The sequence below is a fragment of the Trachemys scripta genome, chromosome 6 (genome assembly GCF_013100865.1).
Source record: "Trachemys scripta elegans isolate TJP31775 chromosome 6, CAS_Tse_1.0, whole genome shotgun sequence".
Taxonomy (NCBI): Eukaryota; Metazoa; Chordata; order Testudines; family Emydidae; genus Trachemys; species Trachemys scripta.
The window spans coordinates 26,925,581-26,942,125 of NC_048303.1; the positions used below are offsets into that span (position 1 = coordinate 26,925,581).

General features: G+C 40.1%; 1 protein-coding gene across 2 annotated transcripts in view; it reads left to right on the forward strand.

Annotated features, from left to right (window-relative positions):
* Window positions 1–683: 683 nt before the first annotated feature.
* The window catches only part of ZNF131 (zinc finger protein 131), a 31,918-nt gene continuing 16,056 nt past the window's right edge, over window positions 684–16,545 (forward strand). The window contains exons 1-8 of one of the 2 annotated variants that reach the window (XM_034774633.1): window positions 684–792; window positions 4,876–5,039; window positions 7,235–7,403; window positions 7,792–7,930; window positions 9,452–9,553; window positions 10,136–10,280; window positions 13,618–13,981; window positions 14,084–14,306. In XM_034774633.1, coding sequence (XP_034630524.1) covers window positions 7,398–7,403; window positions 7,792–7,930; window positions 9,452–9,553; window positions 10,136–10,280; window positions 13,618–13,981; window positions 14,084–14,306 — 979 coding nt within the window. In that variant the 5' untranslated portion in view covers window positions 684–792; window positions 4,876–5,039; window positions 7,235–7,397. Of the gene's footprint in view, window positions 793–4,875; window positions 5,040–7,234; window positions 7,404–7,791; window positions 7,931–9,451; window positions 9,554–10,135; window positions 10,281–13,617; window positions 14,307–16,545 lie in introns of both variants that reach the window. The other variant, XM_034774632.1, reaches the window with a different exon arrangement.

Below are 16,545 nucleotides of genomic sequence, written 5' to 3' on the forward strand. Positions count from 1 at the left end.
GCCGGAGCCCGGGAGGGGAAGTGCCCGGCTGGAGGCACGGGGCTGCCCGAAGCCGGTAGCGTTCAGGAATCCCGGCTCTTAAACAGAGCCGCCATTTTCCCGGACATGTTCGGCTTTTTGGCAATTCCCCCCGGACGGGGGTTTGACTGCCGAAAAGCCGGACATGTCCGGGAAAAAGAGGACGTATGGTAACCCTACCCTTGCCTGAATAAGGGGCAAAACAAAATTAAAGTTAAAAAAAATCAGAGCAGGAAACTTCAAACAAGCTGGAAACACTTTATCACGGGGAAGGTTTTCGGCTCCGCTCACGCAAACGGGCAGCGATGGGGCCGAGACGGCAGCAGGCCGGAGGGCTGGTCGAGTGGGACTAGAACGGGGACTGTGGCCTGTGATGAGACACGTGGACCTTCGCTAGGGAACAGATAGCAGCCCCTGGGGCACATCTAGCCGCCGCCCCGCTTCCCCCGGCACAGCTCTCCCGCACGAACAAGGGCGCGGGTCTGGCAAGGCGGGCGGACGGGCCACCAGGGAGCCCGCTCCTCCATCCCATCCCACAGCTCCCAGAATGCAACGCGCCACGCCATTCCTGGCAGAGACTACAACTCCCAGCGTACCCCGGGCCAGCTGGTCCCAAGCGTCCTGTTGTGCTAAAGGTCATCGCTCCGTCACTTCCGGTTCGCGGTGCAGGCCGGGAATGCGAGTCGCGATTGGCCGGCGCCCGCCCCGCTTTTCGGCGAGCTGGGGGAGCAGGAAGCGGCAGAGCCGGCGAGACGGGGCGAGAGGTTCCTCACGGTGAGTACCAGGCGGAACGCCTCTCCCCCTTCGGGGCGCGCGCGTCTCCGGGGTGCGACCCCGGCCGGGAGAGGGATTGAAAAGGGATCGATTTAATGCGCGCTTTGATGACGTAATAACGACTACAGGGCCCGAGGTGCCGCCAGATGCCGGGTTCGGGCTGTTCCTTCCGCCCGCCTCGCGGTGGGGGCCCGGCTGCGTCCAGTCCCCCCTCGTAGTAGGCTGGTTAGCCCGTCGTTCTCTCGCCGAGTTATCCGCCACCCGCGGGCGCTCCACACGTCTAGGCCTTCCGCCTTCCCCAGCTTCTGGCTCTTAGCGAAGGCCCATTGGCTCCGTCTCCTGCCGTGGTGTCACCCACTTCCCTGTGATTGGCTGGAGTGTATTTGATTGGCAGCAAGATTTCCCTATTGGGGTCGGGAGTTGAGGCCATGTGACCAGCACTGGGCTGGGGCGCTGAGGTTCGAACCCTGGGAAGCTGCGCTCTTTGGGCACGTGGCAGCCCCACCTGAATGAAGGCACCATAGGGAGAGGATGTGTGTCTTGCCCTGCACAATGCTGCAGAGGAGACTGTAATGCATTGCACACTGCCATGTGCTTTCTTGAGGGGTTGCAGGAGGGAATATGGCCTTGTATATGTTAATGCTTAAATGAGGATGGCACAATGAGCTCAGAGTCAAGGTGCTTCCATGAGCTGTACATTCCCATAAAGCAGAGGATGGCTGCAATAAACTGTTCTAGATTTGTTTGACATGGTTCTTTGCCATTGTGACAGCATACACTGGACAGTTTGGTGCAGTGCCCTTCTTTAGGAATAAACATTTGTAATTCTAATTATTTAATCAGAGTGGAATTTGTTTCTTTTCAATTGATTAGCATGCAGCTCTTGGTGAATGACAGTTCAAATAGACCTATGATCAAAAAGTATTTTGTTATTGCTGACAAGATTAATGCTGCACATGCATCCTGGCTTTTGAACTAATAGATAACATAACAAGCTACATCTTTATTTAGTGATCACAAACTGATTTATCCTGCCATCATTACTTCCCTCACTTTTATTTTAGCAGTTTCTATCTATGTGTATTTATAGATTAGATAGTACAGGGATATAAGCAAACACTGAGTTTCAACATATTTCTTGTAATAATGCTGTCCTTCTGTCTTTCAATTTATTAAAAGATTCATTCTTTAGATGAATATATATATATATATTCCAGTATTCCACTTTAGCATATACATATCACTCTAAAACTGTATGAGTCTTAGGGAATGAAGTGAAATATACAAAGTTCTGTTCTTCTATGATTTAGAGAATTTGCCTTCAAAACAATGAGCTGGGAATAAGCCCAGTTTGGAAAGTTTTTTGGGGCTTTCAGACAGTTTTGAAGATAGGAAGCATTCTACCTCTTACCTCCCATTATGGAGATCAATTACTGTTCTTTGTTTCTGGGGATACTTTACATACGTTCTGCACTTTTGCACTTTGGTATCGCTTGGGGATATTTTGCATATAATTTGAACTTCTACAAGAGAAAAACATGGTGCACCATGTAATGGACAAGAACCTTCCAAAGCATGCAGTGAAGCATGATTCCTTTGAGGTAAATTCACTGCTGATGTAGGTTGGTGAAACTCCATTAGTTTCAGTGGAGTTGAGACTGCTTATGGCAGGAAATAATTTGTTCCCATCACTGCATTTTTTCAGTTTGTAAATCTCTGCCGACCTGTGACTATAAAGATAAGAAAAATACTAAATAAAATGCAAAAAAAAAAAAAAAAAACCAAATCCAAATGAGTTATAATAGTGATCTGATGCCATGTGAGGAAAAGAACATTGTCATTACTGTCCACTCAGGCCAAACATGATAAGGCATTACTATTGTGTTCTGTGTAAGTGGGAAAATATGCACAGAAGTAAGGGGGCAATGGTGTTAAAAAGGGGTTATATTACCTGTTATCTGAGTACAGCAAAGGGACCATTTCTTATTCACTTATCAAGCTGTCAGCTCCCTCCTCCGATCAATCTATGATGCCAGCCTATATTGCCCACTTGCTAAATTTTCAAACAAGAATCTCGGTGCTTTCTCCCATGCTGCCCCTTACACCTGGAGGAGTTTCCCATATACATGTGCAAAGTTACTCCATTGTCCTTCTTCAAAACCCTCCTTATGTCTCTCCTTTTCCATGATGCCTATGGGTGTGAGACTCATCTATCATGCTGACCAATATTGTTTCCTTCTGTTTCCCCATCTGTCTGCATCCATCTTTTGGCTCTTCTTTTAAACTTAGATTGAACTCTTTGGAGCAGGAATTGTCTGTTTTGTTTGTACTGCACCTAGCACAATGAGGTCCTGGTCCATGACTAGGGTTTCTAGTAATAATAATAATAATAATAATAAAAGTGTTTAAATAAATTTACACCAGCACATACATATTTGACTGTAAGTATTTACTTAAGTTATTCTGAGGTGGATTTGAACTACCAATTATTACAAAAGATCTTCAGTCGTACTACTTTGTGGTGAGATTTGATCAGATCATACAAGTTAAGCAGTAGTAAGTAGGTACTTGTTTGGGAGACTTCCTATGAAACCCTGGGTGGGGAAACACAGTAGTTGACACTGATTTTGGAGTCAGTACTCAACACCATGCGGCTTTGTTGAGGAGATACTGCGCTGCTGGAGATGCTGCTGGAGGTGATAGAGAAAAGTCATTAAAGATTCCATCGTGTTTTGTAGCATGAAGCACTGATACATATATCAAATAGACTAATTTAAATCCTTATTAGCTGCATAGGTAGTGCAATGTATAAGGCCCAAGGAGACTCCTGCTGGTTTGTGTGAGGACCTGCAAGCTTCAAAGTCTTGTAGCGGCAGCCTCGCTAACTTGAACTAATTTCCCTTTCTGAGATAACAGATAGAGTATGGTGTAATCCCTGTGTAATACACTGCTGCATTTTAATAAACAGTGAGAGGGAATCTTAGGCACTTGAGTCATAGAACTAGAGATGCAACTGCAGCTGGCAGGAAGACAGAGCGCTGCACCCTAGAATAATCTCCACTTACTGCATAGACACCCCAAATTGTATAGAAATAGGATATTTTTAGCGCCATTATTTAGTTTTTATAGATTCTCCATTGTTTCCTTTGTGTCTGGGAAATATTTGTGTCAGAAAAACCACTGTCACAATTGGCACTAGTTGGCACCCTTACTGGCAGTTTCAGCAGTTTGTAAGGATTGAATGGGCATGGAGAATGGACTAATCTCTTACTCTGAGAGGTAGTCTGCCTGATCTGAGGGGTAGCTTTCACTCCCACTATGTTTACTGGACATGCTTTTTGGATAAATCAATGGCTTTTGACTTCCAGGGCTATTGGCCTGACACCTCTCACATAAACTAAATTCACACTTTTTTTGTGTGTGTGTGTGTGTGTAATTATCTGTCCTTCCTTTCACAGGAGTGGTGATAAAGAGCATAGTTTTAAGTTCAGATAGCATTTTATCTGTATATTCCCACCCCTCCACCTTGGGAAAAATGAATAATAATTTCACCCTGTCAGTTAATTCCATTTCTATTAGACTGTGGTCTAAGAAGAAAAACTGCTGTTTGGAGAATAAATGCGGTATCCTGGGTGTCCTGTCAAAATTTCTGCTTTGATCATTCATTTTGTCTATCTAAATTAAATTTTCCCCCTATTGGTACACTGAATACTTCACTTGGTATTCCAAAGTTTTATTGTTTTGCTGTGTGCTTGTTATACTGTTGCTGTGCTCCAACTCAGAGGTAGAATTTCACTGGTATCATTTGGGATTTGGGATCTTTCAGGATGAAGGTCATTATTATTAGTTTATCTATCTGCTGTGTTTTTGAGTTTACCTGTGAGACACACAATGATTTATGAAAGCCACAACAGACACATTGTTAATGAGGATTAGGAATAATGCAAGTTCTTTTCCAAAATAATTTCAAAGCATTGTATTACTTTATGATAAATTATCACTTGCTATCAAATGCATTTCAACTTATGGAAATAAATCCTTCATAAGGTGTGAGTGTGATCACCTGGCTTATGTAATTCACAGGAATTGGGGTACTCCTGACAACTCTGAGAACTAGTAATGGAAGCATGGAGCTAACTTGTCAGACTGATTCTTAACCGTTGAGGCTTGTACTATTACTCCATGGATGAGGAAAATGCAGCAATGAGGAAAAGATACAAAAAGTTTGGAAAAAGCAATTTCTGGAGGTTAAACTGCTTTTGAATATTTGGAAGTTATAAGAGCTGGGATTTGGGGTTTTTTCCTGTGGTTTTACATTAGCAGAATCCTAGTGGAATTTTACCTGTAATTCCAAGTTGCCTGTCTATTTATTATGTATCTTAGTTTCTACTTCTTATAGTAGACCTAGTGATAGCAAACAGAAATAGATTTCTTTAAGCAAACATTTTTATTTTTTCTGTTTGATGAGTTGGACATATTCTAAATAGGGCGTTTTCCTAAAAAAAAAACCACACCCCACGGAGGGATCTGTTCTATGGAGAAATAGGATAGCAACAGCTTTCCACCAACTGGCATCTATAAAGCCTAATCCTATGCCTAGAGACAAAATGTCTCCTTATCATAACAATAGAGTTTTGTCCTCAGGCTTCCACTCCACCTTTTTATTTCCATCCCACTCCACTCCAAGACACAAGCATGTTAAATACTTCCTCACCTCCAGCAGCCATGTATGAAGTCTTGTCTATACTTGAAATGCTACAGCACTTCAGTGTAGATGCTACCTATGCCAATGAGAGGGGTTCTCCTGTTGCAATAGGTCTCAAACTGGGGGTCATGACCCCTCAGGGGGTCACAAGGTTATTACATAGGGGATCGCAAGCTGTCAGCCCTCAGCCCCTCATTTATAATAGTGCTAAATATTATTATTATTATTATTTATTATTTTTTAGTATTTTTGATTTGTAAGGGGGGTCACACTCAGAGGCTTGCTGTGTGAAAGGGCTCACCAATACAAAAGTTTGAGAACCACTGCAACAGGTAATCTACCTCACTGAGAAGCATTAGCTAGGTCAATGGAGAAAAATTTGTTGATCTAGTGCTGTCTACAAGGGGGCTTAGGTTGGCTTAACTATGTAACTTGGGTATAAATTTTTCACATCCCTACGTGATGTAACTGAGCTAACCTTCCTTCTTAGTGTAGATCAGGCCTGAGAGTTAGCAAGCTTGGTAATGTCAGATGGATAGTAATGGGTAGGCTCAAGGGATCGGCTCATGTTCAAAGGAGGAGGCCCTCTGATTCTAGTTGAGGAAAACCAGGCATTTAGAAGAAAGTCTTCACAATTAATCTAATCTTTCATGGAACTCTGTGGATCTCCACTTTGTGCACCCACACCATATGCTTCTGTTACTGCAGCCACCATGATACATTAAACTAGAGATGCATTGCCAGCTCCAGTAAGATACTCTCTCTTCTGTTGTTCTCCCACATGCTATTCCCCCACGTACTTAGCACCTAAGTACAGATTAATCACTAACTATAGATATGAAATTTCATGAAGGAAACATCTTTGATGTGACTGTTGCCTGGCACCCTATCCCCAAGCAGGAGAAAAGGTACAAAGACTCCATAAAGACACATTCAAACTTGGTATCTTTGTCTTCTGTCTGGAACCAATTGTTCTTTGAGCTGAATTAAGTTCACTCAAAAGACATTAAGTTCCTGCATTGGTTCAGATTTGCTTCTGAAGAAAGTTTGGGGCTGCAGCAGAGGGCTTTCCTTTCAACACCCTTCAGTAGAGGGAGTCTTCTTGGGAACTCATTTTGTACAGTTCCACAACACCCTAGGTTAGGTGCAGAGGCTTATTCCAAATTTCTTTGCTGCTGTACCCCACAGAATATTTCTGCTTAAATAGAGCCTAAAAGGACTTAAGAAGGAGATTCTCCTCTCAGATTCACCTGGTTGAATTGAGCAGAATGATTTTATACTTCTAACATATGAAGAGCTCCCATGGGCCTCTGTGTGAGAGCCACACCTGTAGGGAGAATAAAACATCATAGATGGGTACTGCCATGCAGATCTGAAAGAATTTTGCCTAAAGTTATTTGATTGAAATGCTTGCAGTTGTAATTATCTGGAGTGTCTCTCCAAAGGTATTAACACATACCCAGCAGATTAACATCCATTGTCCATGTTTTAGGGTAGATTTTCATGATCTTTTCTGGTTGGTGACCCCTTAAAGTCAAAACCTTTCACAGCCCTCTTCCACTTACTATAAAAGTATCAGATAAGCCTGTATGACTTATTTGTGTGTATATTTTGAGAGGTTGACAGAGAATAGTAGATCTGAATGGTAGGGTTGTGCGGGAAGTGAGGGAGTGAGATTTTCTTTGCTTTAGATAGTAACCAAATTTTCAATCCTTTGCAACTCCCGTGAACTCGTAGGTGAAGAAACATTTCCTTAGTGGATACCTACTTCCTTCATTCCTCTACCTTCTTTAAACATCTTCTCTTCACTGAATAGAAAATTAACTTAATCTGTGAGAGTATTGAAGAGCCATCCTCCATCAAATGGATTAGCAGAGTTCCTCAAAGTAACCGTATCAAGATGCTGGTAATTAGCTTGCCAAATTTTTGTTGAAATTCCAATAATCAGTTATGTTTCTGCCCCTTCTGATTGCTTTGAGGGAGGCAGATTTCTTTCCAATTTATAGAATGAAAAAGTAAACTTGCAAAAGTTTTAGTCTCTAATGTCTATAATAAAGCCATGTTTCTTTTTTGTTTACCGTAGTACCTCCTATCTGCTAGCTACATTGAGATATACCTATTGTTGATCTAATTTGGTAGTTATTAACAATCACATTACTCTATTTCATGGCTCTTTTTTAAACACTGAATTTAATTAAAGCATTATGCTAATTAGTTCATGTTTGTATGACACATTGAAGATGTAAAACATTGAGTACCGCAGTATTCTTAACTTCATTAATAATCTTTTGTAGAATGGTCAATTCACTATGGAAGCCGAAGAAACGATGGAATGCATTCAAGAATTCCCAGAACATTATAAAGTTATTTTGGATAGACTGAATGAACAGCGTGAGCAGGATCAGTTTACGGATATCACTCTGATTGTAGATGGTACGTACTATCATACCAAATCTTCTGATACACAGATGCTTTGGAATTCTTCATTTTGATTGACATAGATCAGACAATTGAAAATAAAGCATCAATGTATTTTATTCTCAACCTGGGCAGAACACAAATTAATGTCTTCCAGTTTTATATAGCAGTACTACAAATTGCAAGTAGACGTTCATCCTGAATGATGTAGCAGATGGAACCTTTCCCTAATTTTCAGATGTTATGCTGAAATAATCAGCAGCATTGAATAATAGTGGTGTTTGTTTACTAGTGTTCATAGCAAAACAGAAATTCAGAATTAATTTCTTAATGCTTTGTCTAAACCAGCCTAGGCAGGAAGACTTACGCCCACCATCAGCAGATGTAGATAGAAGGGGGGAAATAGCAAAACTCTTGTAACCTCATTTCCCTTCTTCAAAAGGACAGTCTGGTTGAACTCAGTTCTTTTCCTGTCCCTACCAGGTGGAGATAATTCTCTGTTACCAAAGAACTAAGAACTTTGTTTTGTTTTTCTACCATCTTTCTTTTGGTGAATTCCCTGCCTATAATCCAGTCCTTTTCTATCAGGATTAGTGCTTTACAGTGAAGTGTTCAGTTTAGGGTTTTTTTCCTTTTTCACTCACCTGAGCACTCTGAAGGGAGGAGACCGCCTAGCTTTGGTGTGTTTGGTCTCTTAATTAGCAAGCAAAAATGGTCCCACATGTAAACAGTCCTTTGGTTTTGATATATCCTAATACTCCTCATTCATACCTACATATTCTGGTCATTGGAACCTTCTCTTTGTTACATGGAAGAAGTTGGAGCTCCGACTTTGGGTGAACAGACCCTTCTACCCTTAGGACTAATGGAAATTAAGTGTGACTGATGTCTTATGAACCACTCTTATTAATCTGAGTAAATAGAGCTTCTTTTCCAAACAAGGGGTTGGGTATACACCTCTACCTCGATATAACGCTGTCCTTGGGAGCCAAAAAATCTTACTGCGTTATAAGTGAAACTGCATTATATCGAAATTGGTTTGATCCTCCAGAGTGTGCAGCCCCCCCCCCCCCCCCCGGCGCGCTGCTTTACCGCATTGTATCTGAATTCGTGTTATATCGGGTCGCGTTATATTGGAGTAGAGGTGTATATTGATAGAAACTATTTTGGAATAATTGTCCTGTTTTTTTAATTGTGTTTTATTAATTATTTCCAAATAGTTGTTAAAGATTCTGTTATGGAGGGGGTTGTGTTTACGTTTGTTGGGACTTTCATACCCTAGAACTGGAGGACTCTTGCATAACTCAGCCTGAGGGGAAGCAATTAAACCTGCTGAAAGCTATATGGGTCAGTGAAGGCCCAGGAAAATGTCTGCAGTAACATACCATGCAACAAAGGGCATGCTCAGATTGCATTCTGCTACAATGTCTTCACATTCTGAATTCTGCAGCTTTCTTTATTCTGAACCCATTAGCATCTAGCATGAATGCGTGTATGTTGACTCAAAACATTTGATTTTTATCCATTTCCTTTTAGGTCACCATTTCAAAGCTCATAAGGCTGTCCTTGCTGCCTGCAGCCAGTTCTTCTACAAATTCTTCCAAGATTTCACTCAGGAGCCTTTGGTAGAGATAGAAGGTAACCTGTTGATATGACTTGTATGACCAAAATACTTATAGTTCTGTAATGTTAGTGCTACAGATTAATATGCAGGCTTTAGTGGTACTAACCACCTTGTCAAGACTTAGCTCAGTGGCGGTTGTGAGGTAGCTAATGCCACCAGAAGCCAGTTTCTTTCAAAGATAACATCTGAAGGAACAATTTTGAGGGGAGGCTTTTTTCAGTGGCAATAGACGCACAATGGAGACTGCTGACTCTCTAAACTTCAGTACTAGCCACTTTAGCAGAAGGGGACTAGCAACCTTTCCAGTGATGAAGATAATGATCTGTTTTACATTATGGGACCTATAGTTCTACTATTAAACATGGCACAAACCTGAAGAAGCTGCATCAGACTCCATTGCATGCAGCTGTAGACTTTCTGAAGCCTGTGAGAACATCTCATGAAGGTGATCTACAAAAGGCAATAAGCAGGACATTGTGAACTAAAATCTAGATGGTGAAAGATTTGTTAGCAAAATTTACTTCTTATACATGTGAAATGTAACAACTAAAATCTGAAGAATTGCAAAAAACCAGTGTATATTTACTTCTAAACAGGTGTAAGTAACATGGCATTTCGACACTTAATTGAGTTCACCTACACAGCAAAATTAATGGTCCAAGGTGAAGAAGAAGCAAATGATGTTTGGAAAGCAGCTGAGTATCTACAGATGTTAGAAGCTATTAAAGCACTTGAAATCAGGTAAGCATGTCATTTTTCCATTCATATTCTAGAAACATGGAATACAATATCTGAGGAAGATTCTTGGCAGGGTTGGTTGCCAATATTGTACAGCGCTGTTTCTTCTCCTCCTGGAACCTGAGTAGTAGCTGTAGAGTCCTCATCCATCTCTTCTTCCCAAAGTCTGTAGCCTCCTCCTGTGAAGGTGTGATGGAAACCATAAAGGGTAAAACTGAGCCTCAAACTCTGTGAGCTGGAATTTTGTGTCAGGGGACATGGCTCGCAAAGCCTGAGAAGGTATGAGAAAAACAGAGTACAATCCTTGGGTGCCGTTCCCTTCTCACTGCTCTCCGGAGGACCTTCTCTGCCTTCCCATTCTTGGAGTTCTGCTGTAATCTTCCCTTTGGCTATAAGCACTGTTTCTCTCTCTATGAGAAGGAAGCCCATAACAGCCACCCCTATTTCCCATTCTGGAGTTCACACAGGAGTTTCTGCAAGCTTGAGGAACATGAGGGGAAGCTGCTGTTTCCTTCCTATCCCACCACAAGGGTCTTTTCCACACCAGATAACATGTTCATTAACATTCAGCATAGTGGAGAGCAGACATAGGCCTATAATTCCTGCAGTAGTAATATTTACACATCCTGTATTTTAAAAAAAAGTTGAAGTTAAATAAAGCTTGGTCACACTGCAGACTAGAAGCAGGGTTTTCAACATCAATATTTATTTTAAAATATTTGCCCTACGCTTAAACTTTGCTGCCAATAAATATAGGGAAGAAGTATGGTCTTGTGGTAATCGCTGGGATTGGAATCAAGACTGCACAACTTCACTCTTGGATTGAAAAGACACTATCAGGATAAAAATGCATATTAAAGGACAAAAAAGTTACTTATATTGTAAATAGCTGCTGAGATTATTCACACTGAAAATAGTATAAAGCTAATATTACTACAGTAGAACCTCAGAGTTACGAACACCAGAGTTATGAACTGACCAGTCAACCACACACCTCATTTGGAACCGGAAGTATGCAATCAGGCAGCAGCAGAGTCCAAAAAAAAATCAAATGCAGTACTGTGTTAAGCATAAACTACTAAAGAAATAAAGGGAAAGTAGCATTTTTGTTCTTTATAGTAAAGTTTCAAAGCTGTATTAAGTCAGTGTTCAGTTGTAAACTTTTGAAAGAATCACCAGAACGTTTTGTTCAGTTACAAATGTTTCAGAGTTATGAACAACCTCCATTCCCAAGATGTTTGTCACTCTGAGGTTTTACTGTATTTATAGTTCCTTTACTTATTACAATTCTCTCAGCTTGGAAAATAGAGTATAGTAGAGTTTTATTTAGGGCCAGTTTCAGGATCTAAGGCAATAATGTAATGTTACAATAATTTGGGTTGCTAAAGTTGCAAGAAAATAACTATTTGCTTTTAAAAAACAAAATTGTTTAATAGTTTTAGGAATATCTTAATTAATCTTGGATTTAGTTTCTTCAAAAATAATTTTTTTACAACGTTTTGGAGCTAAATTTAACTGGACAGTGTCCATTTAATTTCACTGTTTACCCATCTCTAAACAAGGTGTTGAGGCAAAAATAATATTTTATAATGTTACTAAAGCGGGGCTGAATTTTTCAGATGAAACTTTTTTCACTGAAAAATATAGATAATGGGTTGATAAAAGCATTTTGAAAATTCATATACATTTTGGCAAATTGTTCCAGCTAAAATAAAAAAAAAAATTGGAAATGTTGAAACAAACCATTTCAACATCAAAAAGGAACATTTTGATTTTTCAGACTACATTCACAAGGGGATATGGACCCATTGATGAAGGTGACATTGTCCTCCTTATGCCATATATTCATTGGAGCAGGGATGGAATATGGATATTCCCCCCCTCCTCCCAGGTGAGTTCCCTAACCACAGGCCACCACCATCACCTCCTCCTCTGTTTGTTTTTTGAATTCCTTTGCTTTTTATTAAAAGGCCCAGACAAAATGTTTCTGACTTCCAATTCACTGAACATTCTGGAAACCTGAACTGATTTTTTTTTTCTGAATTTTCAGAATGGCCAAAAACCCATTATTCGCACAACTCTAATGTTACTATGAGCTAAACTCCTTTGGCTTTAATGGGAGGGGAGTGTGGAGAGGGGATGCATAGTGAGTTCCTTACCTCACAGATCTGCTAGAACCTGCATTTATTGAGCTTCAAGTCATACTAAAAAGCTCCTGTTTTCTCAGTCATTTCTAAGATATTGTTTTCAATTTTATATGGATTTTATTAGTTAAATGCTATATCAAATAAAACAAAGTACATTTAGATTCTCAAATGAAATGTGCTATATAAATGCATCACATTATGATTTAAGCCCTCATTAACATTTTATATAAAGGGGGAAGGGATAGATTGGCCTTCACTCTTCACTACTCTGTAAGAGACCTGGATGCTCTTGCTTATCCTGGCGTCTTACTTGCAGGCTGGGCTGACAGGAATTAGGATTGTGGTAAGGAAGTATCACTGTAACGCTCCACCATGCCAGCACTTACCCCTATGTTATCATTCTGTGGACTTGGAACCAGGACATAACCCGTCTCCTCCCACCGCAACCAAAATAGTTGAATTGGTATACAACTGAGTGTGGACCAGTCCTAGACACCACATAAATCCCATCCAGTTCCTATTTTGAGAACTAAAGTCCTCGAGAGAACTGGCCCTTTGCATAGGGGTGAATTTCATATTTAGTGCTGGGAGGCTTTGGTGCGCCGGTATAGTATGATGGATTTTGTGCTGCAGGTCTTGCAAACCAAATCTCACCACCACCATCTCCTGCTGGGTCCTTTTGGCTTCTCCACTTGTGTTCATCTACAGCAGCCTGACATTCCTGGGATCCAACACCTTTGCTCAGGCCCCTGGACTGAGGGGGGGTAGTTTTCACAGACATCTTACCAGTTGCAGTGTTTTCTTCTCCTTTGAGACAGAATGCATAAAATATGTGCACAACAGTAGTTCTCTTTAAAAGATGACTTATTAAAATAGAGAAAAAAGTGGAATTATACTGTTTACTCAATATCTCTAGATTTACACTTCACATAACCTAAACTAGATAAGGCATTCTCAGGTACAGAGGTGATGGACAATCTTAATGGTTCAGCAGTAAAGATTAAGGATTAGTGCATTTCTGAATCTACAATGTAACCATCTGCATGGTGTTTCAGAACCTGCATTCTCTTCAAACACTTTATTACTGATTTATTACATACTTTGAATAATTTCGTGTAATTTCAGTATATTGCAGGAATTATTACGTAGGTGGTTTTGGATCCTTATTATGTTATATTACACACACTTTACAGGAACAAAGAAAATTCGGCACCACTAGAATCAGATACAACACAAGGTAAAAATAAAACCAAAAAGAGGAAGATAGCCGAAACCTCCAATGTCATCACAGAAACATTGCCATCTGCAGAATCAGAGCCTGTTGAAATTGAGGTGGAGATTGCTGAAGGGACAATTGAAGTGGAAGATGATAGCATTGAAACCCTGGAAGAAGTAGCTTCTGCAGAACAGTCTATAAAGTATATACAGACTACGGGTACGTCAGACGAGTCTGCTTTGGCTCTTTTGGCAGATATCACCAGCAAGTATCGTCAGGGGGAAAGAAAATGCCAGATCCAAGAAGAAGGTGACAATGCAACTGATCCTACATGCAAACAGGTAGAAGGTATTGAAATTGTGGAACTTCAGCTGTCACACATGAACAATTTATTCCACTGTGAGAAATGTAACCGTTCGTTTAAATTGTTTTACCATTTCAAGGAACACATGAAAACACACTCCACTGAGAGTTACAAATGTGACATATGCAATAAAAGGTACCTACGAGAGAGTGCATTGAAACAGCACCTCACCTGTTACCACCTTGACGAAGGTGGAGCCAGCAAGAAGCAAAGACCTGGCAAAAAAATACACGTATGCCAGTACTGTGATAAACAGTTTGACCACTTTGGACATTTTAAAGAGCACCTTCGGAAACACACAGGTAACATTTCTGTATTTCTAGTATACATCTATTCCTTTGGTTTTGTGTTTTCCTGTTTTGTGGGATTGGGGGGAATAAGAGGGGAGTGTGTGCAAGATTTGTTACAAATATTATTTTTCTAATGCTGTATAGAATCGTGAGACTGAAGAATGCTAGAAATGCTGGGCTTCCACGAATGACAAAATGTGAACAATCTATTTACATAGCAGTGAAGGTAGATCTTAATGAATGCAACTTACTTAAAATATTGACTCTCAAATTTCACTTAGCCACCTACTGAAAAATAAGCTTCCTAAAGAAATAAATGTGCTTTTAAATTTAGTATATTGTATTTGTTTCAAAAAAACAACATGCAAAGAGTGACAGTCCTCTGAAAAACAAGTATCCAATTCAGGAATAAACTTGTGGAAACAAATTAACTTCCAGTTCATCAAAAAAAGTGATATTCAGTAGAAAATTCATCTGAAAAAAATAAGTCCACTAAGCAAACCTACCACACTGTATCAGAAACCAGCAGAAAATTCTTAAACAAATGCCTATTAATATAGTAGTTTGGGTAAGCAAGTTATGCAAATATAGACAACATACAGTAGAAAATTAACTCTTTTGACTCTTGGTATGTGATTACTTAATCCAGTGGAGTTACACTGATTAAAAAAAGCCCTATGTAACTGAGATCAGAATGTTGCTTTTAGACTACAGTGGGTCATTACATTAAAGGTAACTTTTACCTTTTAAATTACTGCTTCATTTTTCCCTTCCTTATACAGAGATTAAGTGCCTCTACCATGCTCCCTGTGGTCCTGCTGTTAAGAGTTACATTTTTATTACTTTACCATATTTGCAGTATTGAGTACCATACAAATAATGTATTAGCTCTGAGAACGTGTGACAATTTGCGTGGGGCCCTGGTCCTTCAAACACTTGAGCATATTTGTAACTTTACCGAAATGAGTAGTCCAGTAACACGTTAGTGGGTAGATGTTTGGTAGCAGAACAGGTCTTCCAAAGCTACTATTCTAGGTTCTGACCTAGAACTTCTTTGCACCCTTATGCGAGATTCCTGGCCACTGGAGTAGTGGCTGCACTCCTGTCTACTTACAACTAATGTAGAAAGGGTTTGAAAAAACCTCTTCCATGTCCAGTTAGTATAGAGAGGGCTTCCATTGCACACAACTCCATCTACACCCTTTTTGCCACCACCCAATGCTGAGCAGAGACATCAGTGGGCTTGTGTAGGCCCTCTGTAGTGTGGTAGATTTCATCCATTATGACCAAGCTATGTATAAACTGATTATAGGTTTCTCTCTTGGAAAATGTTCATGACAGCTTTAAGGACAATATTTGGTCAAAAAGAACAGGAGTATTTGTGGCACCTTAGAGACTAACACATTTATATGAGCATAAGCTTTCGTGGGCTGAAGCTTATGCTCAAATAAATTTGTTAGTCTCTAAGGTGCCACAAGTACTCCTGTTCTTTTTGCGGACACAGACTAACACGGCTGCTACTCTGAAACCTGTCAATATTTGGTCAGATTGCCAAAGTAGCTGGTATGTCGTTACACCTACTTTGGTGTTCTAACAAAAGGGCTTAGTTTAATGCCATTATACAGCAAGTATGTAGAAGGCATTTCCCATTTATTAATTACTGACATATCTTTCTGAATTTTCACATTAACGAAATAATTATTAGAAGGAAAGCAAAGTTGGAATGTAAAAAAGAGGCAAACAAAGTAAAAGTAGTTAAACCCTTATGTACATTGTGCTCAGCTGGATAGTAGCACTCCACTATTGTCCATTGAGATCTGTGAAAAGACTCTAGTTGATTTCAATCATCTTTGAATCAGGCCTAATATTTGGAGAGTACAGTGTGGCACATAGTATAAAAACTGACCTTGAAGCAGAAGATGTAATTTTCTCCCCAAGGTATTTAACACTAATAATGTCGTACATTAACAATGACAAGATAAAAGCATATATAATGAAGTGACAAATTGACTTCAGTTGCTACAAATTAACAAATTTCCAATTAGTACTAATAACTGCATACAACTTAATCGTGGAAAAAGCTTTTCCTTTCTAGCTGAAGTTATAAGGCCAGCCATCAGCTGTCTTTGTCATAAGCTTCTAGAATGTGCTCTGTGTATCTCTAAACCTAAACTGTTTTTGTTTAGATTAATCCTGTAAAGTACTAACTTCCAAAATTGTCATATAACTTATCAGACCAGGAAAAAGAATC